Consider the following 23705-nt stretch of genomic DNA (forward strand, 5'->3'; position numbering starts at 1 on the left):
GAACTATAAAACCAATGTTATGGAGGTCCCACAAGCATGCTGAAAACAACGACAATGAGGTCAGCGAAGAGCACTCGTACTCGAACCCTAAGACCCAAGCACACAACTTGGCAGGTGCAGGTCATTGATAAAAGGATTAATAAGACTGGACCAAGCACCGGCTTGAATCCCAATGATCAAAGCTAACTGGGCCTGGGTCTAGTTTCGAACTACGCAGTACAATAGATTACCGGTACATCAGGCGAGCACTGTAACCACTCAGCTACCCAGCTTTCCACATCAGCCAAGCTATCAATGCAACTATTTAATGATTAAAGGTACCTACTTCTTAATGGAATAAATTCAATTACAAATATATGTACTTATCTCGTCAATAAAGCTATTGACAGTAGAACAATTTGCCTCAGCGGTAAAATATTGTTTAATTAGAATAAAATTATTGTTTTTTTTTCTATTCTTACAATATTCATGGATTGTTAGTTTTTGTGACAGTAAATCCTTTCTTTACACCAACATTCGTAGTATCGTTTCTAAGTTTGAATTTAATCAATATTCAACGCTCAACGTACACTATATACAGTATATCAATGCATTTTCAAGGTTACAAGTCTTTGAAAAAGTGATGAAACATTTCTTCAGCTTAGTGATTATTGGATTGACCAATAGGAAGATGCAAAGTGTGTGACGTTTGTAGCAATTTTCCCATGATGCAAACTGAGTGACGTTCAGATGTTGACACCTCAGCAGAAAGCAGAAGAATTCTTAGAGAAAGAGCAAAGAGAACATTGTAGAACATGGAACATGGAATACCTCTTCAAGATACCTCTTTTTCATGCAGTTTCCTACGACTTTACCATTATTTTGATTTAATTTTATGTGCGTGCAGATATTTGCGTTCCAACAGAGTTTTGTAAATTCCTATTAAGTTATTGGATTGTGGTTTTCATAGTTTTCTCACACCTAATCATAATGTTGTGTCCTAGAGGTGTTACAAAGACAATTGTACTAAAATCACCAGACTCAGACAGAGTTAGGGAAGTTATTGTCACATCCGTGTTGTTGCCAAAATCGGAAAACGAAAACAACAGGACATTTGTGAAATCAGAAAGTAATTGTGGTGACCTAGGCTCAGTTATGGAGAAGAGGACCTGTAAGAGAAGATTGGATCATCTCACACTGGAAGAAAAAATCCTGAGGAAGTAAGTGAAGAAGGGACTTTCACTGCTGTTGTTATGCTAGGCCTAGACCTCATACTAATTGCACAAGGCCGATTATACAAAGGGTGCTAGAGTTTTTAGGTTTGTTAGGGGCGCAAGGAAGAGAAGAATTCCCCCACAAAGTAAGGTTGGTGGGGAGGAGCGCAACCATCTCTCGGGTGCGGGTCCATAGCGCTTCACATGCCGACCGCAACTTAGGCCTGCAAATATCTTGTGGTGCAATGTCATTTTATGACTAAGTTAGTTACAGTATGCTTAAGGCCTAGGCCTAAGCAGAAGCTCCCAAACTCAGGCCTCAAGTTAGCCTATAATTGTTAATTTGAAACGTGTTTTAACTCACTTACTCTTGTCCTAGCCTCGCCCCTCTCCAACTTATACATAATGGTAATTTTGTGGCTAAATGTTCTATTATTTTGATTTTTGTTTTATCATGAATGTCTTCATTTCCTTTTTAAATTTTATAGGCCCTGAACTTCAGCTTTCTTCAGCTTGACTGTAGAATAATTGTAGGCTATGTCATTCCAGCTTAATCAGACTAATTAACAATATTTTTGTAGCATAACTCCAAAACAGGGTGTTAACACATTTTGTTTTTTGTTTCCAGGAAACTTAAAAATAGAGAAGCAGCTCAAACATCCAGGGATAGGAAAAAAGCTCGTCTAGAGGAGCTTGAAACCACAGTCGTCCAGCTTCAAAATGAGGTTTGTTAGAAGTTCATTTAGGCCTATCCAAACTCCAACAACTAAGATGAATTGCTAATTATTTGAATCACTCACAGAAAGAATTCAAGTTTAAAACACAGTAGCCTAGGCCTAATAAGAATTGTTTTTAAAGAAGGCAGAAGCGGTGATCATGGCAAAATCCAAAAACTTCTCTTGTCTTGCTGTCATGAAGCCATCATCATCGTCTCCTGCGGTCACAGATATATGCTCATCTTTTTTCGTGATCGTGGCGATCTTGCACATCACTCGTGTTTGTGTAGGCATGAACATCATTTTCCGCATTTGCAACAAAATCTTGAACCTCATCTGGAGTTTTGTAGATCATTAGGTTTCCCGTCTCCCATGGTCACAGAAAATCATAATTATCCTCCGCAATCATGGCAAAAGCGTGATTTTTTGGGTCCCAAAATCTTTGCGGATACATTCTGTGTTCGCTATTGGCTAGTAAAGCTCTGCTCAACTCGGCTTAATATTTGTTTTAAAATACCCCCAATTTTGGTAAAAAATCCAACAATCCAATTTCTTACCAGGCCTAAGTTACCCAAATTTGGTATGCTACTAACTGATTAGGACAATTAGAGTTCTTTAGGCTATTGTCAAAAAATCTTTGTTGCTAACAAATCTATGCCTGCAAATGATAAATAGGCTACAGTTTGACTTATGGTAACCATCATATTGATTGATGGAAGACAACCAAAGAATTAAAAAAAAAACTCTTGAAACCCTCAAGTCAAAAGAGAAGGTCTGTGTAATCTTTGTAGGCTAGTCATCATACAGTTCTAATGCTTGTTGGTTATTCCAAGGTCACATTGTGTTGCCTACATATCCTATTTTTTATGTGGATGTGCCAAACACCTAATTTTCACATTATGCTACATTGATTTAAATGCTATTAGTTAGACGGTTGGATTTCATTTGTTTTATTGTTCAAACAGAATGAGTCACTACATGAAGAAGTACGCAGCCTCAAGGATGAGCGAGAAACTTTGTTGAGAGAAAACGCTCGTCTCACGGAAGAGGTAATTAAGTTACCGTGTCACTATTCTACTGAGTTAAACACTGTTAAGTTGATTTAAATGGAAGTACACCTATACCAGTAATTATGTTTTTACATTATTAACTTTTTTGCCAATTGCCCATTCTGTCTAACGCACCTGTAGCTTATTTATTATAAAAGCTCCTTTAATTCACTGCTAAGGGAGATTTAAATTATAAAAATTACAATTACAGTAGAGCATCGAATCCCTGCTGAATCCTGGTCTTTGGAAGTGTCGGTTAACCAAAAGGAAGGAACAAAGAAAATATAAAAATTAAATATAGTGCTTATCACTAAACTTAGTTCAAAGAGTGACCTCTAGTCTACACACAGGTCTTCTGTGCTAGTGAGTAACTATCACTGGTGTAGCTAAAACTGCAAGAAATGCCAACGGGTGTCGCTACAATGGTGGTAGACGATCAAAATCAGAAACAAATTGATGTAAACATTTAATAATAAATTTAAATGCTATCAATAGTTTATTGAAATAAACTACCCCCACTATCATAACCCGAGCCCCCATTATTCATGCCCTCTCCGCTATCTGAAAGTCTAAATCCATAGCCTATATATAGTTTTAATTTCAGTCAGAAAACAATTGTTGTTAACAGACATTATAATAATATTAATCGAGAGTGTAGGCTATATACTGTAAATCAAACAATCAAACATTATATCTAATTTTTTTCGTCAAAGACCGATTGTCAGGAAAATGATTTATTTTAACTATCACCAATTATTTTAGATAAATCGACTCCCCACTCCTACTGTACAGTACACTCCCTCTTATCCGGACTCTTCGGGACCGAAGCCAGTCCGGATAACGGGTTTTCCAGTTTGACCGACGTCCCTAAAAACTTGTTAAAACAGACCTTTTAAATTATATACTGTAGCCTATATAGTATTTTACTTACATTTAGGAGAAAGTTGTATTTAGACACGTGATCACTGGTCTCAAATCTTTCCTACGAGAACAGTCGTTTCAGTACCGCCCACTTCCTGCTGATCTAGTCTGGTTATAAAAGCCAATGTGCTGATAAAAATTGTACGGTTAAAGAGATGTAATTTGGCCGAGTGGAGTGTAGTCCGGTTAAACCGATGTCCGGTTAACCCTTTGAGTGCCAACGTCCGGGGAACCGGACGTTTTTAAAACAAGCCAAAAGTGCCGACCGGACGTTTTTAGAACGAGCCAAAAGTGCCAACATCCGGCTGACCGGACGTTTCGTAATGATCGAACAGTTGTCATAACAACCGAATGGATACTCGGATTCTTTTAACCCATATATCAACATTGAGTCGAAAGTTACTAGATGCGATACATCGATTTTCGTTGGTCGAAATATCAAAAATTCGATTTTTACGAAATTTTAACCTAAAAATCGCCAGATCGCGCTCGGCATTTTTAGCGCGACCTTCGGGAAATATCATCGGCATTTTTTGAGCGTTACTTTTATTTCTCGCCTGGCACTCTAAGGGTTAAAAGGGGTCCGGATAAGAGGAAGTCTAACTGTATTCTCAAATAGTCTATGTAGGCATATTTTTAAGAGTGTGACCACATAAAATGATTGAGCTATAACACTTATAGTAAGTCAAATTATATACTGTAAATAAGTCAACAATGTGCTCAAGTTGTAAAAGGTTCAAGTTATATTTAATCTACATTGACACTTGTTGCAGGTCTGGAGATTGAGTGTTGGAGGTCCGGGCCCCGCAGGACCCGCAGTGTCCCCCCCTCTGCCGCAGGGAGCGCCCCCGCCTCACCGCTCAACTTCAGCCCTCCCCCCACCACCAGCCCCGCTACTAGCGACCCTACTGACAACCCTGTTGGTGACAGTGTTAGCAGCGTCCTCGACGACAACTGGGACTGGCTCGACGAGGTTCCTCTCCATACTCCAGCTGTTGAAGAGCTTGAGCAACTCGCCAACTCTCTGTTTGCTGAAGCTAACAAAGCACAAGTAGGTTATCAATTAGTTTATGAAAATATATTTTAAGACCTATAACTCTTCAAATTTGTTTTTAAAGATTTGTTTCTGCCTAGAGATATTAATTGGAGCCTATTGTACATTGCAGCTTATCCATTTTCTAGTAACGGTAGGGCCTACAACTAAATTTCATAATTTTTAATCTTCACTCCAGTTATTTGTGTATTAGTACTTTCTGCAATGCCTTGTGTTATTTTAATTCAAAAGCTAGTGTTACACACATTTTCAGAAGTTTCCTTTACCTATTAAACAGTGACAAAAGTCTAATTCCATGTATTAAATCTTCAGAAGCAAAGTTACAAAGAACCTCAGGGTACAGATTTGAGACTAAGTTCTAATGATGCGAGCCATTAATCAGATTGTCTACCGGTCACGGAAGTCACAAAAAAGTCACTGATTTTACAAGAGTAAGGAAGTGATTGAAAAGTAACGCATTTCAATTAAGGTCTCAAAAGTCATGGAAAATATCGAGCATAACTAAAATAAAGTTCCCCAGACCTGTCTTTGTTGTTAAATTCAGTATTTAGAACATACAAACACTAGGGCACAAAATATTGTAGGCGACATTAAAACGCGTGACCTTTGATACCAATAAGACAATACTATCTAAGACTGACAATCTCTTCTTTAAGTCACTCAAAAGTATTGTCTTATTGGTATCAAAGGTCGCGTGTTTTAATGTCGTTGTACACCCCCCCTATAGTCACTGGATAGGTAATTGAAATTTAAATTTAGTTTGATAGACTAGAACTTCTATAGGCCTACTTGAAACCTATTGATATTTTTGCGTACCTAGATAAACAAGGCGGATGATTCTTAGGCAAGTATTGTCCCTGTATATTAATTATTGGGTTTACTTATTATGAATTCTACACCCCATCTAAATTATTTTAAGTCTACGATAAAGTAAATCCCCTAAAATAAGTAGGCTACACCTGAAAATTAACCTGTAAAATTATCAATTATTACTGTCTAGTCTAAATGGGGAAAATCTTATCTATCATAGCTTATCTCCCTAAAATATATTTAGATTTACAAGCCCTAGCCCAGATGGTTGCATTTTTCTGTAGAATAAATAAGCCTATCTATAAAGTTTAAACTACTATTTAGCCTGTAGCATTGATTTTGTATGCAATGCATTATGTACTCAGTGGTCAGTGAGAAGTAAGTGAGAGGTCAGTGAATGTACCTATAATGATGTAAAGTTAAATGGAAAATAAGAGAATATCTGTCATTGTTCTGACGCAAATTGTTTAAACAGGTGTCTGAAATTGAGTCTGATGTAACTCTAAATGTTCTATCACGTTCTGGTTCTGTTTGTCATACATACAAGGTTATATGGTTGTTCAAAAAGTAGCTGATAACTTATCAAACACATGAATGTGTTTGTAAAATGTAATAACAAGAACAAGGAAGTGAATAATACTAGTGTTATGTTTTCAATTTATTCATATCCAAAATTTACATCATATTGTCTTTATCGTCTACATCTAAAACTTTTTGTTAACCTATATTACATTTAAGAACCATTTTGTATACTTGAGTTTACTATGATATTTTGTAATATTTTAATTTAGATTATATTACTATTATTGATAATCCCTAAAAAATTGTAATGGTAATGGGATCCTTATTTTTGTCTGCATGGTGCTTTATCTTTAGTTTCATGTGTAATTATTGTTATTTTAATGCGACTCTTGCTATTTTTAGGAATCAAAACCATCGCAAGAAAGCATGGTGGGGCAGACGACAGAGAGCATGGAACCCTGTTGGGCTTCGTTTTTGAACACAGACCTTGACACTAACATGGAAGACAAAGCGACACACTTTACTGACTCGCTTGAGAAGATTAAACCCTCACCGAAATTCCCCAAATTGGACATTGAATTGGCTCAAAGCATCAGTGAAAAAACTCTTGAAACGCCAGAGATTGAAATACCGTCTTTGGACATTTCCAAAGTCCCAATTGAAGATAAAGAACTCTTGAAAACATCAGTGGATATCACAAATGTGGAAAATTCTGAAAAATTTGATGCAGAGATGGAAATTGACAGTGACGGTATACTGATCGATGGAATCGATTGTGTTGTGAATGAAGAAGTGGTGGAAACTACAGAGTATGTTGACCCCTGTGAGAAGGCGATACCAAACATCGTACTGACAGAAGTTAACACGATAGATCTGATATCGGATGATGAAGGTATGCTGGACACAACTTTGCTAAAGCCAAACGACATCTTGGAAGAAAGCAATTCTGATTACGGTTATGAGTCTTACGACTCGCCTATAAGTGAACCTGAAGAATTGGTCAACCTGTTTCCTGAACTGTGGTAAATTAGCGTTTGTCTAATACGTTTATAATCTGTTAAAAAACAATGTTTTTTTAATGAGTATAAGGTTTAGCACAAGGTTACTTTATGTACATTAATTGTTAATTAGATAAGAAATATTTATTTTTATATTTATCTAATGTATTTTAAAGTCGAACATTCCTGATGTATATTATGTTTTTTTTTAATGACCACTGGTGTTTTAAGAGTTCTAAGCATCACTGTATTAATTGTTTTAGTTACTTTACTTTTTGTTACCTGGAAAGTAGTTTAGTTTGTATCATGAACAAGTGTGTCGCTTATCGCATGTTGTCTAAGAATAAAAATGTTCTTGAAAACCGAGTTTTTATCTTGCCTTAAAAATTGTGTAGGTTTAGTTGTGTAAAAAATGAAAAGATATTGGTTTATTTGAGATAAAAAAACTTATTTTTTATACATATTTTATTTTATCAATAAATTAAATGCAATCCTTTGCAATGTCATTGACTTGAAAATGTAAAATAATTCAAGGAGAATTCTCATCCTATTGTTAACCCTTGAAGGTTATTTTGATGTGTGTTTGGTGTTCGGTAATACTTCAGTGTTTAACGACTTGATTTTAGATGCATCGTAATGCATACTAACCAATTTCTTATAATTGTTTACACACGTGCAAAAGTAATGGGATTAGTTTTTAAGTGGATTTGAGATAAAAAGACAAAAGATTAAAATTTAACCTCTCGGTTATTAAAACTTGAGTTGTAATGCACTCAAAATGTGCTACCAGCCACTACATTTATGAAATGCTATCAGAGGATCTTACAAGTATTCCATAAACATATGTATTTTTATTTTCAAACTGTTTATAAGGTTAATCAATGATATCTATGACTGATGGCCTCACTACAAGCTTTGACAATTAATACATCTAGACATTCGATCCCCATGTTAAAGCTGTCATCGATGGTAGTTAATGTGAGCCACCGACAGATGTTGATTACTAATTTTCGTAAAATACACTCAGGCTATATATTTTCAAGTCAAACTAATTGAAAGACTTATTGTGAGTCATAGCAACTTTTGACCCATCAAATTGACCAGCAACACAAAATAAGGTATAAACTAGTATTTTAGACACTAGCGCATTCTGTGACTGGCTCACACAACTGGTCCATATAGATGGGATGTTGACTTGAGTACCCAATAGTCAATGGTAGAGTTTGACACTGTCTGCTTTATCTTATCACAGCTGTCACCCCATGTAACTTGTATTATTGACATTAGATACTGAACTGAAGTAGAATTCCTATCAATATGGACCAGCTGTTGTAGCCAGTTTTTTTATTGAAGAGAAACTTACGAACCTCATAATCCTGCTGAGAAAAGTGTGCTGCTTTTATAATTCTGTATTTTAAAACAGTCCCTTAGTACAATGAAATAACAAGAAACAAATTGTAAACAAAACACGACATCTATAGAAAACCGGACAGAACTAAGAGTAAAATTGGCTTCAGCTGTTCCATAAGGATGGGAAATCTACTAAGGGACTATGTTTTATCTATGATTTTAGCGAATTTCCTATATTATACTAGAATATATTTAGTGAATTTCCCATACAGGGAATAAGCTATTACTGAAGGTCTCATGGTAAGACCTAGTCCAGGGAGCAATTTCCTTTTTGTTTTGAGGTTCCCAGAGGCCAAAAATACCATCTATTTAATTTCATATCAAAACTAAGCTTTCCCAAACCAGCATGACCAGACTATTGGAACAGGTTTTATGGAGTGAAAATGTTTTTACCCTCAAAATATAAAACTTTCAATATCTTTCTAAACCATTTTGAAGATTATAAAAACACAAATTATTTGGTTTTTTGAAGCGATATTCTATGCTAAAAGGTTACAAAGAAAAGTTCAAAAACTGTAAATAAGGAGAATAAGTAAACTGTTTTAGTTTGCTTTATGGATAATTTTGCTCAAAATTGGAAAAATTTTTTATTTTATACTAAGTTTATGACATTTTCTAAAAACACACCTTCCCTGTAGCAGCAATATGGTATATTTATCTGTATTTTAGAAGGTATTTTCCCTGATGTTTTGAAAATTGATATGGTTGTGCCCATTCACAAGAAAGGCAATTTCAACCTGCCAGAGAATTTCAGACCAATTTTCTTTTCTGTCCTCTTACTCTAAAATTCTAGAATTTATTATTAAAGACTAGCTCTCTCTGTAGGCCTGTGGTATCAGGCCTCACCGCAGCACAACTGATGATGTTGATATGCTTTTCAGTCTTTTGACGATGGGCGCGCTTTGCTGGTGCCACTCTTTGTGACCTCAGCAAAGCCTTTGACATGGTTGATCATGACACCCTCCTGGGAAAGTTAAATTTCTATGGTGCTAAGAGGAAACTTTTTGAACTGTTTAATCATACCTGACCAGGCGTGGGCAGCTGGTTTGTATAAGTTATAGATGATCCAGTGTACAGCAATTGACCCATGGTGTACCTCAGGGCTCAATTTTTGGCTCCTTACTTTTTAATGTTCTCTATTTGTGTTTGGGGCAATGTGAAGGTGTTATCTGTTACGCAGATGATACTCCTCTCTTTGAAGCTAACAATGAGCTGGGAGATCTTGAGGAAGCCATGGAACGGTCTTTTGAGGGGGCATTGGCCTGGTTCCGAGAAAAAAATCAGTTCTCCGCTTTCAAAAGAAAGCAGTTAGAGTAGTAGCTGGTGCTGATTACTTGGACCATTGTAGACCAATATGAAATATTTGTAGCTTAAAACATAATGAAGCTATGTAACCTTTATATTTTTCAGTCTTTGCTCAAAATCAAGAAGGAGTCGGATTCTCTTGAGCTAAGAGGCGACAGTCATCCCTACAATATACGTAGGAAAAATTATCTTAATTTACCACATGTTGGGCTAAGTAAGGTTCAAGATGTCAAATGATGTTCTTGGTTACAAGTTTTTTAATAAACTTCCTTTTGTAGCTCGGAACCTGCCAGGTCCAAAATTCAGGAAAGCGGCTCCTTTTGGCAAACCAAAACGAGGTTACAAAAGGTACAATAAAGGTATCATCAAAAGAAGACTATGTAAGTAGATTTGATAAAATTATTAAACTGAGTGAAAGTGAAGTGTGCACTTTTGTTTCTCTGCATGGAGAGTTTCAGGAAATTTTTTTATATATTGGTAAGAAACCTTGTACTTGTACTTTGTCTTATTTCAAATTGACGATTACCAGTAGCCTTTGCATTTTGTGGAAATAAATTGTTTCTTGTAATTTATCATCAACTTGTCATAAATTCTTATAATTTTAAACTTGTCATTCTTAAAGTAAGGTCAAGAATAAAGTGCAAATTGTAAAATTTTGTATAAAATTTAGTTGATATCAGTGCATTTAACCAACCAAACATCAAATACAAACTAAACTTATACCTAAGTCAATAAATCATTTATTAGGCCAGATCAACATATACATGCATTAGCCAAGTCAAATTAATCTTAATTGATAAAACATATTGATTATCTTCCAGTGAAAACAGCTAATATTTTAACTTATTTAGAACTTGAAAAGCTAGGAGAATTCTACTTACAGTATCTAAAAATCAATGCTTATAGTTCTGGAACATGAAAAAGAATTTGCAGGTTTTATACAACAAGAGTATTTTTGCCATAGGATACAATACATTGACCAGATGTTATAAATACCCAAAAACCTGCTTCAAATAATGTAAACAAACACCCATTGTTGGGACTTTTCACAAATTTTCAGTTGTCTACAAACATAAATTTTCTGTGTCCAAAATTATTTGTGGAATTCAAAATTATTAGTTTTATCAATATTCTAATTCACCAACTAATTACAAAATGGAATTCAATGTAAGTATTATAAGAGTAACATTATAGTATTTTTTGTTAACTCTGATATCAAATATGAAATCAAGAAGTACAATAATTAAGCCTATTGAATAGGACTTAATTCTATGAGACCGACTTAAAAATCACAATATTTTTAATAATGTACCGATATTTTTTAAGACTTCAGTTATTCTTTAAAATATATATATTATTAAAAGAGTTTTCAAAAAATAAAAGTCATCAAATTATAATTTGGCTGCAATAAAATTACTCTATTGTAGGTACAGTACGATCTTTATATAGCTTCAAAGGCTAATAACATATTTTAAAAATCCAACGTAATTAATTATTGGATATGAAAGTAAAAAATAAGAAAAAGCAACAAATACATGGGAGCAAAGGTAACTTGACTTGGGTGCATGCATGTCCCGCCTTTCCAGCAATTGAAACGATTCTTAAATCATCAACATAACTATTAGACTCTTCACAGAAACTTCTTGCGTACAACCTTAGCTGTTTATGATGGTACTTTTGATATAACCAGAATGTTTGGGAATTTCTGTACATACTGCATAGCACAGCAAATAATTACAGTAGAACCTCTTTTATAACTGTCACTCTCGGGACCAGAAGCGTGACGGTTATGGGAATAGACGGATGACGGAAATCCTCTTGTAACTCTGTACAGTAAGTTAAGTAAATAAAACATATTTATATTTAATTACCTACCTATACTTTACAATAATACAGAACTGTTATTTTGAATGTTGTATTTGTTCAATGTTCGGACAAATCGACAAATGTGTTTTTAAATAAAATCACATATAAAAACAATCTAAGTACTGTTTCGGGGTGATGGATAACAAAGATTGAGGGTAAAAGGGTGACGGTTAACTGAGGTGCTACTGTAATCACAGAGAAAAAAAATCACGCTTACCTTTGTATCAATTTTAGTTCAGTGGCAATGATACCCGGGCCCTCAGGGCCCTAGGTGCGGGGAAGCCCACGAGCTGTGGGGTCCCGCTAGCCTTTACTGGGATTTTTCGGAAAATTTTACTGGGACCCGGACCCACAATGGGCCTTGCCATAGCAATATTTATATGAGTATTACTACATTCCTTTTACTACGAAACTTTGTTAAACCTTGAGAGATGTAGCCTATCACAAAGTCAGAAAATCAAACTTGAGCAGAGCTTGTACGACCGCAATAACATTGCGACCCCACAGAACGCATCAGCGAGGATCAGGCCTATGAGAATGAATGATATATGCTTTTGCCGCAATCAGGGATGTCAACGAGAACATTCCCCCCCTCGAGTGACGATGACAATGTCTCCGCAGTTGCAGGAGATATTCAACATTTTGCCGCATGAGGGGGAGCAGGGTAGGAGAGGATTTTGCTGCTATAGTGGAAGACAACATTAATTTTTCCTTGACCGTGCGAGATATTCAAGATTTTTACGCTAGGTATCGCAGAAGCCAAAGGTAATTTTTTTCACAGGAGTATTTAGAATTTTGCCGCGATTGCGAAAAAATGTGAGGTTTCTGTTGCGATGGTGGATATAAGGGATTTGGTCGCGTTCGAGGGAGACATGATATTGTCTACATGACCACACTATATATATATATATATGTATATGTCCTGGATTTGGTTGCAATCACGGTAGACGGTGATAATATTTTCCTAACTGGGTGAAGTAGTTGCGATTTTGCCGAGATGATGCATCTGTGCCTCAGGAGATGCCGTGCTGATCCAAAGTGCAAGCTGAATGTGGAAATATCTGAGATTATGTTAATAAAGATTATTTCGAAAGGGGGCTTGCGGTTCTTATCGCGGCCGTGTCTTAGTGATTTGCACTAAACACCCATTTACTTTAAAGAAAAAATTTGTGTTTGCTATTGTTTTGCTTACGGTGTTGTACATCAATTTCATTTCAATCATTTTCCCTGCATCATCGAGTTTATGTTTTCTCAGCGAGCTGGAAGCTGTGACCGAAGGGAATGTATCTCCATCCACATTGGCCAGGCTGGAGTACAGATCGCCAATCCATGCTGGGAACTCTACTGCATGGAACACGGCATTGACAGGGATGGCAAACTAACACAGAAAAGTGACGACGCACACGGTGACTTGGGCTCTAAATTTGGCTGTGACGCGTTCTTCTCCATCACGGAGAAAAATAGATATGTTCCCCGGGCTATCCTTGCTGATCTGGAGCCAACTGTCATAGGTGAGATTAACAAATATTCCATTATGTCTTTTGATGTTCAATACATTTTGATTTTGGCTGTCAGGAATAAAACATATGACTTAAAACTGAACCAAAACTAGTAGATATGTTTGCAAGCTTAATTCTTTTTAAAAACAGCTGAAGACTAGACATGATGTTGGTTTCAATTCAGTAGACATATCTATGAATAGTATAAATAAAAAAATTGGTTTGGTTTATACTTAGGTTCGCTGTTTGACCAATGGGTCTGATCTAGTAGGTATGGCAGTCTAAAGCATTGTCTCAGAAACCAGGAGGTTTACCTATTTAAAAGGTCTAGGCCTAAGCGGTTTCAATTCATTCTAGTGTAAGTAACTCAAGCATATTCTCCTGTTCAACATACATTGAGGTTGGCTTATATAGGTGGATGTTGATGGAACGGGTTGTAAGTTACTCTTCCAATCGGATATATTTATAATTTTGACCTTCAGTATCTCTTCTGTGAGCGAGTCTGCCAAAATAGGAACAAAATTCAATATCCATTTTTAAATTGTAGGCCTAATTTGTGTAGTAAAATGAATATTGTTTACGCCTATAGGCGTCCTATTGGTCCTGTTCAGGTAGTCATGCAAAAATCCAGTAAAATCATTCATTATAATTAAGGCGCCAAAATGTCATTAATTGTGCTTCACTTACACACATTTAAAACGATAGAAGGTTGAGAATCAAATTCATTAATACATTCTTTGAAACTTTGATCTATATTACAACCATGATAAACAAGAAAAATTTTTAAATTTAATGATGCAATCAAACTGTTTACAGATGGAAAATGAAGCAGAAATGCCAATTCATGAGTTTGTACCATCGATGAACAATGTTCATCTTATGCTTGTACTTTTGATACATTGTGTTTTGTATGTTTAAATTGGGTAACATTTGAAGCATGAGGGGCTTAGATCAATTTTCCCTGGGTGTCAATAGTTTCCTATAAGGAAAATTGCCACCGGCCTTGAAACTAGAAAACAATAACACCCTGTATAAACACAATTGTTCTTGATGACTCAGCTGAATGTACTGTTTCAGACGAGGTTCGCACAGGTCCGTACAAGGCCTTGTACCATCCGGAGCAGTTGTTGAGCGGCAAGGAAGATGCGGCTAGCAACTACGCTCGTTGCTACCACACCATTGGCCAACCCATGAGGGACGCAATCATGCACCGCATCAGCAAGATGACGGAGAGCTGTGATGGTCTACAAGGATTCTTTCTGTTCCACTCTCTTGGCGGAGGCACTGGGGCAGGACTGACTGCTCTGCTGTTAGAACAACTGGCTGCTGAATACCCCAAGAAGAGTCGGCTTGAGTTTCTGGTCTACCCCTCTCCAAAGGTGAGAAAACACATACGGCAACACCACTGTCCCGCCAAGCCAAAACAGCTGTTGTATTGATTTATGATGGAGCGTCTATGGAATGTTTATGTTTACACATTTGTTATTACCATGGCAACAGGCTGTACGGTGCGCAGTAGCCACACATCAACACCGCTATCTTGTATTAGAGGAGGCTATGATGGAGGTCATAGCTGGAGTATGAAGGGATTACAAAGTAGACTGGCTGAGTTGAAAGTACCTTGTATACCCATATGCCTATAACAAACAAATTTCCGTAGGAACTTTCTTAATTGATTCTGATTACTAAATAATGGTGTAAATACCTGCATTTATGTGATCAATTTGTTGCTAAAATGGTACATAAGTTGCTAAATTGATCACATAAATGCAGGTATTTACACCATTATTTAGTATTTAACTGTGATCAGGAGGCTAAAACTCAATATAATGATTCTGATTGTAATTGGACAAAGAAAATTTAAGTACTGAATTGAACTTGAAGGTGAAATAAACCCATGTGAGAAATGTCAATCCTTAGGATTTTTCAATATCTTGTACTTACACATGTGTAGAACATAATTATTAGGAATGAAACTTGCATGTCCAACCTTTTTTCAGGGACAGTTCCAAGGGGGGATACAGGGTCTAAAGCCCCTCTCCCCATTGGACCCTGAAAAAATAAATTTAAACATACAGTAGATTTCTTTCAAAAAACGAAACAGAGGTTTTTGGAAGCTGTTTCAGAGGTTAAAAATGGCTTTACAAAGTCACCAAACTGCTTAAAAGATTTTTCCCAGACCCCCCTTTCTTGGGTAGGCTAATGTGGAATACCCCACGATAGCCTCCCCCTTGACAAGGTCCTAGAACCACCACTGCCTTTTTTCACAATACCTCTGGTTTTTCTAATTTAGATTCTGCACACTTAGGTAGTTATTAATTAAATGCAAAAAACACATTGACCCATGCAAGACTGTGCCTTAAGGTTCCAGTCCCCCAGTGTGTGTATGTGCATTTAAATTTATTCCTGATCTTCTTTGTATATTTATTGGTTCTCTGGGCTATTACCAGTCAAAAATTGAATTTTGGACACATAGCTTAAAAGATCTTCTCTAAATGCTATTTTTCTATAAATTTAGCTTCACTTTTAAAGAACTCGACACAATCTATCAAACACTAATTGGACTGATGCTACTTCCAGGTCAGTAGCTCGGTAGTGGAGCCTTACAACAGCATCCTGATGACACACAAGTGTATGGACACTGCGGACTGTTCCTTCATAGTGGACAACGAGGCGCTCTACGACATCTGCACCGAGAAACTGGACATTGAGAGGCCGACGTTCACCAACCTGAACCGCATAATTGGACAGGTTAGAATACAGAGTGTTCATTGTCGGTTTTATTTGTGGGAAAAGCCAAATAAAAAAAAATGAAATAATAATATGCGAAAATGTACAAAAAGTGTAGTGTGTATTTATTTACAGTGCTTATGATTTGGGACCTCCCAGCAAAAATCTTTTTGGGGCCCCATAAAAAGCTATGTTTGTACATATAAGCACAGAAAACGTACTACTATAACCCAGAATGCCAACCGCATGGTAAAAAGCATTAAGCGGTTTGAGAGAGCTTTGCCTGTCAATCCGTAGGCAGCGCCACCAGCGTTGCCATGCAATAGCATAGCAACGCTGGTGGCGCTGCCTACGGATTGACAGGCAAAGCTCTCTCAAACCGCTTAATGCTTTTTACCATGCGGTTGGCATTCTGGGTTATAGTAGTACGTTTTCTGTGATATAAGTGAAAACAAATTAAAGGTTTTATATACTCTTAATAACCTTGGTATTTGACAGTGTGTAGGACTGTACATTTCACTCCCTAGCATAAAAAGTATGGTACAGAGGAAAATGGGATGACCGTGCGCTTTCAGATCTAGTATATGTTGTGCCGGGAATATACTTATGACAAGTAAGGAATAGCTTAAGCAGTGAGCACTGTGCAAAAATTCAGCTATGGCACAGGGCATAGGGTCTACCTTGACTGTGAGTGTTGTGGTACATGAGGGTGAGTGGGACAATGTTGGACTTTGCCCTATATAGCAGCACTGGTGCTAGACAACACTTTGGTGTACCAATGAATTTTTCCTCAGTTCCTTAATTCTCTGTGTCCCTTGTAAATATTCAAAGTTGTGTATAAAGTTCAACCAGAATGATTATGTTGTGATTGACTAAAATAACTTACACTGAAAGGATAATAAAGTCACTCTGAACAAAATGTGATGTTCCAGGCAATCTCTGCGGTGACAGCATCCATGAGATTCAACGGAGCTTTGAACGTAGACATGAACGAGTTCCAGACCAACCTCGTACCTTATCCAAGGATCCACTTCCCTCTCATCTCCTACGCACCGCTCATGTCAAAGAGTCGGTCGTTCCATGAGAACTTCTCGGTGTGCGACATAACCGCCTCCTGTTTCGACACCACCAACCAGCTGGTCAAGTGTGACCCCAAGAAGGGTAAATACATGGCGTGCTGTCTGCTCTATAGAGGTGATGTGGCACCGAAGGATGTGAACTATTCGATTGCGATGATAAAAAATAAAAAGACCATCAGTTTTGTGGACTGGTGTCCCACTGGGTTTAAGGTTAGTTTTAGTACAGTTAGTTAACACAGATTGTTATCTTACTTTATTCTACACTCTCCTTAGATTCATATTTATATACTATGTTCATATAATTAAGGCAGTTTTAGGGGAGGAAATCTATCCCCTCTGCTTGAAAACCCTTAAAACCTTTGATACCTTTAAAAAATATCCCAACTGTAGAGGTTTGCCAAAACGTCAATCAGCTGCACAACACAAGCAAAAAATATTGGTCGGAGATCTTCCCCTCAAACCTCCTAAAGTTTGTGAATGGACTATAGCTTTAGACACACACCTAGATGTGTGTTGCTGTCTTAAAATTTATTGTCATATCGTTTAATGATAATGACTCATTTATTAAATGTCAGATTAATGAGTGAAAACTGTATGTTTGTGTGTTAGTATTATTTATGATAAATTTCAAGCTGGAAGTCAATACAACCTCAATACAAATCTCTGATAACAATGCAGAAAAAGATTTACACAGGAGGGGGGGTTATAAAATTGAGACTGCAAGTGGGTAGGACAGAGTTTTTATTTTATTTTAGCAGCAAGCTGTACAATGGTCCCTATTGGTACATTAAAAATGTTTCTGACCTTAGGAATGTTACTTATTTTTCATAGAATTGTTTTGACTTGTACAGTGGTTGTTCTTTACACCAATTTTTGTTTCCAAAGGTTGGTATCAATTATCAAACACCATCGATGCCCGAGGATGGTGACTTATCACTTACCAAAAGAGCCGTGTGTATGTTGTCAAACACTACAGCCATCGCTGAGGCCTGGAAGAAGTTGGACAAGAAGTTTGATTTGATGTGGGCGAAGAAAGCGTTTGTACATTGGTACAACAATGAAGGTCTGGAAGACGGTGAGTTTATAGCAGCTAGAGATGATCTCGCTCTTCTGGAGATGGACTACCTCGAGGTTAACAAAAGTTTTGACGACTGCGACCAAACCAACAATGAACATTGAACCTCATCATAGAAATGCCTTGAAAGATGGTTATGTACCCGTTTATACAATGTTGTAATGTGTCAAATATAAGGTTTAAAGATAACGTGTGTTGTTTTGTTGTCAAATGTTGTGTTCTTATACCTTTTGTTTGTTTCGTATTGCAGTGTAGGTACTTTTTAAAAAGATTATTGCAAAGTGAGGTTGAAACTTTGTTTTGAGGGAAATTAATAGCTTGAGCTATAGCTCAGAGCACCATGCCAGCACATATTTAGTTTTGCGGAATTTCCCAAAAAAAGATTTATAATATGTATTTTTTTATTAGTATTTGTAAAAAACATACAAAACGCGCAATGTCAATCAGCGTATCTACGAGATCCAACTACCTTTTCAGCTACCAGAAAATTTTATTAATTTTCTGGGGGAAGGATACCAGTTCTTCCAGGCGGGGGTCTTCAAATCTGTTTCTAGTCTGGCTGGGCTAAGAATTGGATGTATTAATTAATTGAGCTCCAATTCAATTAAAAAATATTTATTCAAGCCCTTGAGGGCTGATTTAAAAGTGTAAGACAATTACCATAGACAAAAAGAATTATAAAGACTGTAAGCCGTGCTGTGGTTACCATGGTTACCATAGATTCTGGCGCACACCGCTGGGAGCGCCGTGTAGTTACGTAGCGTGTAGGCCGTAACTACATGGCGCTCCCAGCGGTGTGTGCCAGAACCTATGGAAACCATGGTAACCGCACGGCTACCGGTCTATATTTAATTCTTGTTGTAGCTATGCAATTACATAATTATGTAAACATGTGCTATATACCATTTGTTAATTTTTTATTGTGGATTACCCTGTCTTCATAGGAAATGTTGATGCACATTCATTTTGTAATCTTGGAAGAATATCAATTTGCAATAGCTCCAAGTACTTGTGGACTAATTGGACGATTTGTAAAAGTTCTGTAAGAGCTATGAAACGTTTTTAAAATGTTATCGAACTTATAAGATTTTAAATTATTAAAATCCTTTTCCGAAGAATTTATATTCGTCATTGGCTGCGAGGAATAATCACACTTTCTCCAACAATATTATAATGTTTTTACCTAGGATGCTCGGTACCAGCCCAGGATTATTTTTCATATTACTTAAGGCTATACCTAGAGTTTGCGGCACTATCAAATAGATAAAATGCATTGGTCATTTGGAGGGATTTTAACTTATGAGTGTAGGAGTTTTGCCAACGGGTATCAGGTAGAAAGGGTCCCCACCCATGAATTCCACATACTGCGGAGTTTTGCCAACGGTTGTGGGTTACGCGAGAGGGGGAGGGGAGAGAGAGAGAGAGATTACACGTGACCGTGAGGGTGGCTTCCGCTAGGGGTGGACAAACCAGGCAGGATGCTGACTGTGTTCAAAGTAATGGAGTTATGCACCTCTGACTGTGAACGGAAATGTATTGAATTTACCTAACCTAACCTATCCTAACCTAACCTAACCTAACCTAACCTAACCTAACCTAACCTAACCTAACCTAACCTAACCTAACCTAACCTAACCTAACCCACTGCGACAAGCGCATAACTGCCAAGCGTTGAAAACTAATTTCAACACATTTCACAACCCTGACAATCGCTCTCCCTCCCTCCATCACACGCTTTCTCCCGCCACCACAGTTGACAAATCTCCGCACCAAGAGGTGGCCGAAGGCATCCCCCCATCTACCTGACACCCGTTGGCAAAACTCCGGTTCCCTTAACTTATTGTTTCCTCAGAGACCAAAGTCACACGCTCTAACCACTAGAGACAAGCTCGCTCCCCTAACAATAATATAATAGCTTGTTTGTATACATTTTCTTTTTAGTTACATCATTATTGTTTATAATTGTGTGATTTAATTAGTTTAATTAGTTTAATAGTTAATTAGTACAGTATTTGTTTATTAAATTACATTAGTATGCCAACATTACAGAAAAAAATATATTTCAGTATCTCAAAACGTTTGCCATAAAAGATGTCAGCATGAAAAAACCAGTTTTTTTTTTTTTTTAATTAAATTTATTAGCTAAACTGTTTATTATAGAGAAAAGCCTCAAGTTTTTCTAGGGAAAACAAGGTGTGTACGCTCATTTTGGCTCCTCTTCATTCATGACTTTAGAGTGTTTTTTGATTCCATCGGACCTGAGTAAATTTTTGAATTCCATCGGGGAATATTTAAAAAAAACATGTCGGATCTGTAGAAAAAGTTTTATCTTTGCAACCATTCAATATCCCATTTTAGTTAACAGACCCGAACAAATTAAAAGTCTTTTGGATCTATTTACGATTTAATGAGCACCGGAGATGCTATTGGAGCTATGGGAACTTCCCCATGAAATACACATGTTGTATTGACTAAGCTATCTCTTCCTACTGAAGTAGATTAACATGTGGTATATCTCATAGTATGACATTGGTTCTACTTTCAATCCTGTCTGACCACAAACATGAGCTGTAGTGTCCTAGTTATTTTGCCCTTGCATTTACATATTTGGTGTAAATCAGAGAAAGTTGCCATTCATTTTTTCCCATGTAGCCTTGCAACTTCTTGGGAGGTGCAATGATTATTTTAGTCTTGTCAAATGTGAACTCTGTCTGTTAACGAACATTATTGATTTTTTTTATAACCTTGGAATTTAATATTCAATATTACTTTTTCAAATCTGTACACACAGCTTTGTAAGTGTTCCTTGATGCACGAAACGAGTAAAAAAATTATTAAACATTCATTGTTTTTTTTTTTTTTAATCTGTAACACTGCAGTAGTAAACTTACTATCCTTCCCAATTCCAATTTAATACTAACTCTATAATAGACTCCTCAAAACCACAACTTAAAACAAACTAAACTTGATCCTACCAACAATTTTATGTAGTAGATTCATAAAATACCAATAAATTCATAAAATACTACTATACAGTTTACATATGCTGATTCGGCAGGGGACTTCAGTAGTGCCTGATTAACAAGCACCTAAAAATAGCCTACGAGGAAGAGATACAAGTAAATAATTTGAAAATGAAAAGGCTACCTTTGACTATAATATTACCATAGAATAACCCACACATGTTTTATCTATGCCACTATTATTTTTTTATCAATCATGAAGGTTATAGACCATGTCATTCGTTTACAATTATTGTTCAGTACTACTCTCTGTAAACAAAATTTAATTCCAGATTAGTGGGGTTATTGTGTTAACTGATTACTTCGAAATTGGCAAATTTAATTTTACTACTTGAAAAAAATATATATCTGATATATAATACCCTTATTGCCATCGATATACACATTTTTTTTGATAAATTTGAGTGGCTCGATTATATTTTACAACAAGTTTATGTTGCTATAAACAATTTTGCTAATTATTGGTTTTGTTTGGTGTGTAGATTATTTATCCATCTTAACATACATAGGCCCTATAATAGTTAATATAAACTAAAAATAATTTAGAGGTTAACTGTAAGAAGAGACAAGGAGGACCTAAAAGTTACACTAAACAAGAAGCATTTTAAATTTATTTCAATAGTAATAAGTAATACACTAAACTAAAACTAACATATTATGAACATATACAGGGTGTTTCCAAATTGTCTGGCCATATTTTGTGGACTCGCTCCTTGGGATAAGACAAACATAAAATGCAATATTAGTATGGGTGTACACATCCTAGATTACTACTGTTTGTCGGTCTGTTTGTGATTTTTGAGAATTATTTTATATCTTAGAAATTTTTCAAAATTGGTATAAATGTGAAGTTTAATAGGTAAAAAGAGCTTACAAAGTTTCGTTCCAATATCTCGAGCCGTTTCAATATGGCGGTCATTTAAAATCTTTAGTGCCAAATTTCATGAAAACAGTAAATATTAGGAAAATCGTTTTACAAATAAAAAAGATTGAGAATTTAAATCCAAATCAAAAGAGACCTTGTTTGTTAAAATCAGATGACAAACAACCAAGTTATCAGTTTTTTTCTACATTCGATTATGCAATATAGGACAACAATACTGCTCTGTAAAATAACATAATATGGAAGTCCTATTAAATTGCATATCTGAATGGAGAAAAAAATGGTCTCCATCAATATCTCAAGCCGTTTCAATACGGTGGGCCGCCATATTGAAACGGCTTGAGATATTGAACCGAAACTTAGTAAGCTCTTTTGCCTACAGTATTAAAATACACATTTATACTTTATGTTTGAAATTTCTATCTCAAAAAATACCCAAGATATAAAATAATTCTTAAAAATCACAAACAGACCGACAAATAACATAAATTTTAGCATTTTAGACCCATACTTATATGGCATTTTATGTTTGCCTTAGCTCAAGGAACAAGTCCAGTAAATATGTCAATTCAATTTAGAAACACCCTGTATAAAACAGAACGTAGTAGACACAGACATTGTTAACTATGAACCTGTGTGTTAGGAATTCGTGTGAGGTTATGGTTGCGTGTGTATCGGTGTACATCAACAATGGTTACGGATCACTTTCGCTCACTTTCACTGATCGTAGCACAAACAGGTGACTGCTTCTATTGAGACGATTGAGACACGCACGGATATGTGCACAATGTAACCATGTGTAGTTTCAACTAAACGGACTAAAACCCCCAAACAACGTTTTTCTGCAGACACATAATCACCTCAATGTGCATCTGCACATTCTCCAGTCTCGACAACTTTGCACAATATTTGTTCATTTGCTCACTACAACGTATTTATGTAAAGAAATTTTTAATAGAATGTTTTACTGAATTTTTTAACTCTTTTCATCGTTTTTCCTACATTCGTGTTATCTCCACAACGAGTTTTTAAAGGCAAAAGGTTTCCATACCGAGTCAATGTTGATACCATCGATATCAACTAACACACACACACATCAATTAACTAAAACGATATAGTTAGAACTATAGACTATATACATCGATGGTTGATTCTTATAACTCTTCAAAATATGTTTCTGCAGGACATCAAATTCATATAGACTACATCAACAATCTTGCCATCCACGTCAATCCTCACATTAACATAGACATCCACATTAAACTCGACATACACATGGAATACGAATACGTCACCACATAAACGACATCCGCACATGAACGTACGACTTTGCTACTATAAATCATCTCCACAAATGTTTACTGCATTCGCAAACTCTTTGCAACGTTGGTTTTACCTGCAGGGAATAATACATTTCTTGCAACAGTTTCATACAGACTAAGTTTTTTGTTGTTATTCGGTGTAAAAAGTATAAACGTAAAGAAAATGTTAGGTGATATGTAGTAATCACGATTGTTAAAAGAATGCCAGATATTACGTATGATTATTCACCTTACGATAAAACCAGGGTTT

The 23705-nt window shown here is 36.2% G+C and overlaps 2 protein-coding genes across 2 annotated transcripts; both read left to right on the plus strand.

The window, feature by feature from the left end:
- Positions 1-772: 772 nt before the first annotated feature.
- LOC128991177 (X-box-binding protein 1) lies at positions 773-6807 on the plus strand. Its single transcript, XM_054413962.1, has 5 exons — positions 773-1199; positions 1822-1918; positions 2875-2958; positions 4653-4930; positions 6668-6807. The coding sequence occupies exons 1-5, from the start codon at positions 970-972 to the stop codon at positions 6741-6743; spliced, it is 765 nt and encodes a 254-aa protein (XP_054269937.1). The 5' UTR covers positions 773-969; the 3' UTR covers positions 6744-6807.
- A 4194-nt stretch (positions 6808-11001) lies between these two features.
- On the plus strand, positions 11002-18416 carry LOC128991169 (tubulin alpha-4 chain-like). The gene is made up of 6 exons (XM_054413951.1): positions 11002-11145; positions 13100-13355; positions 14421-14722; positions 15924-16094; positions 17006-17362; positions 18038-18416. Exons 1-6 carry the CDS (start codon positions 11134-11136, stop codon positions 18329-18331), a joined length of 1392 nt encoding a protein of 463 aa, XP_054269926.1. The 5' UTR covers positions 11002-11133; the 3' UTR covers positions 18332-18416.
- Positions 18417-23705: the final 5289 nt, after the last annotated feature.

Source organism: Macrosteles quadrilineatus, unplaced genomic scaffold (assembly GCF_028750875.1).
Source record: "Macrosteles quadrilineatus isolate MER2022 unplaced genomic scaffold, UCM_ALF_1.0 Scaffold_1__1_contigs__length_201487025, whole genome shotgun sequence".
NCBI lineage: Eukaryota > Metazoa > Arthropoda > Insecta > Hemiptera > Cicadellidae > Macrosteles > Macrosteles quadrilineatus.

Excerpts from the sequence above, each read along its gene's own strand:
- LOC128991177 (XM_054413962.1), top strand. The coding sequence starts at position 970 with ATGTTGTGTCCTAGAGGTGTTACAAAGACAATTGTACTAAAATCACCA. Across the intron at positions 1,200-1,821 it reads GAAGAAAAAATCCTGAGGAA|GAAACTTAAAAATAGAGAAG; the intron begins GTAAGTGAAGAA and ends TTTTGTTTCCAG. Across the intron at positions 2,959-4,652 it reads ACGCTCGTCTCACGGAAGAG|GTCTGGAGATTGAGTGTTGG; the intron begins GTAATTAAGTTA and ends CACTTGTTGCAG.
- LOC128991169 (XM_054413951.1), top strand. Across the intron at positions 13,356-14,420 it reads TCTGGAGCCAACTGTCATAG|ACGAGGTTCGCACAGGTCCG; the intron begins GTGAGATTAACA and ends GTACTGTTTCAG. Across the intron at positions 14,723-15,923 it reads TGGTCTACCCCTCTCCAAAG|GTCAGTAGCTCGGTAGTGGA; the intron begins GTGAGAAAACAC and ends TGCTACTTCCAG.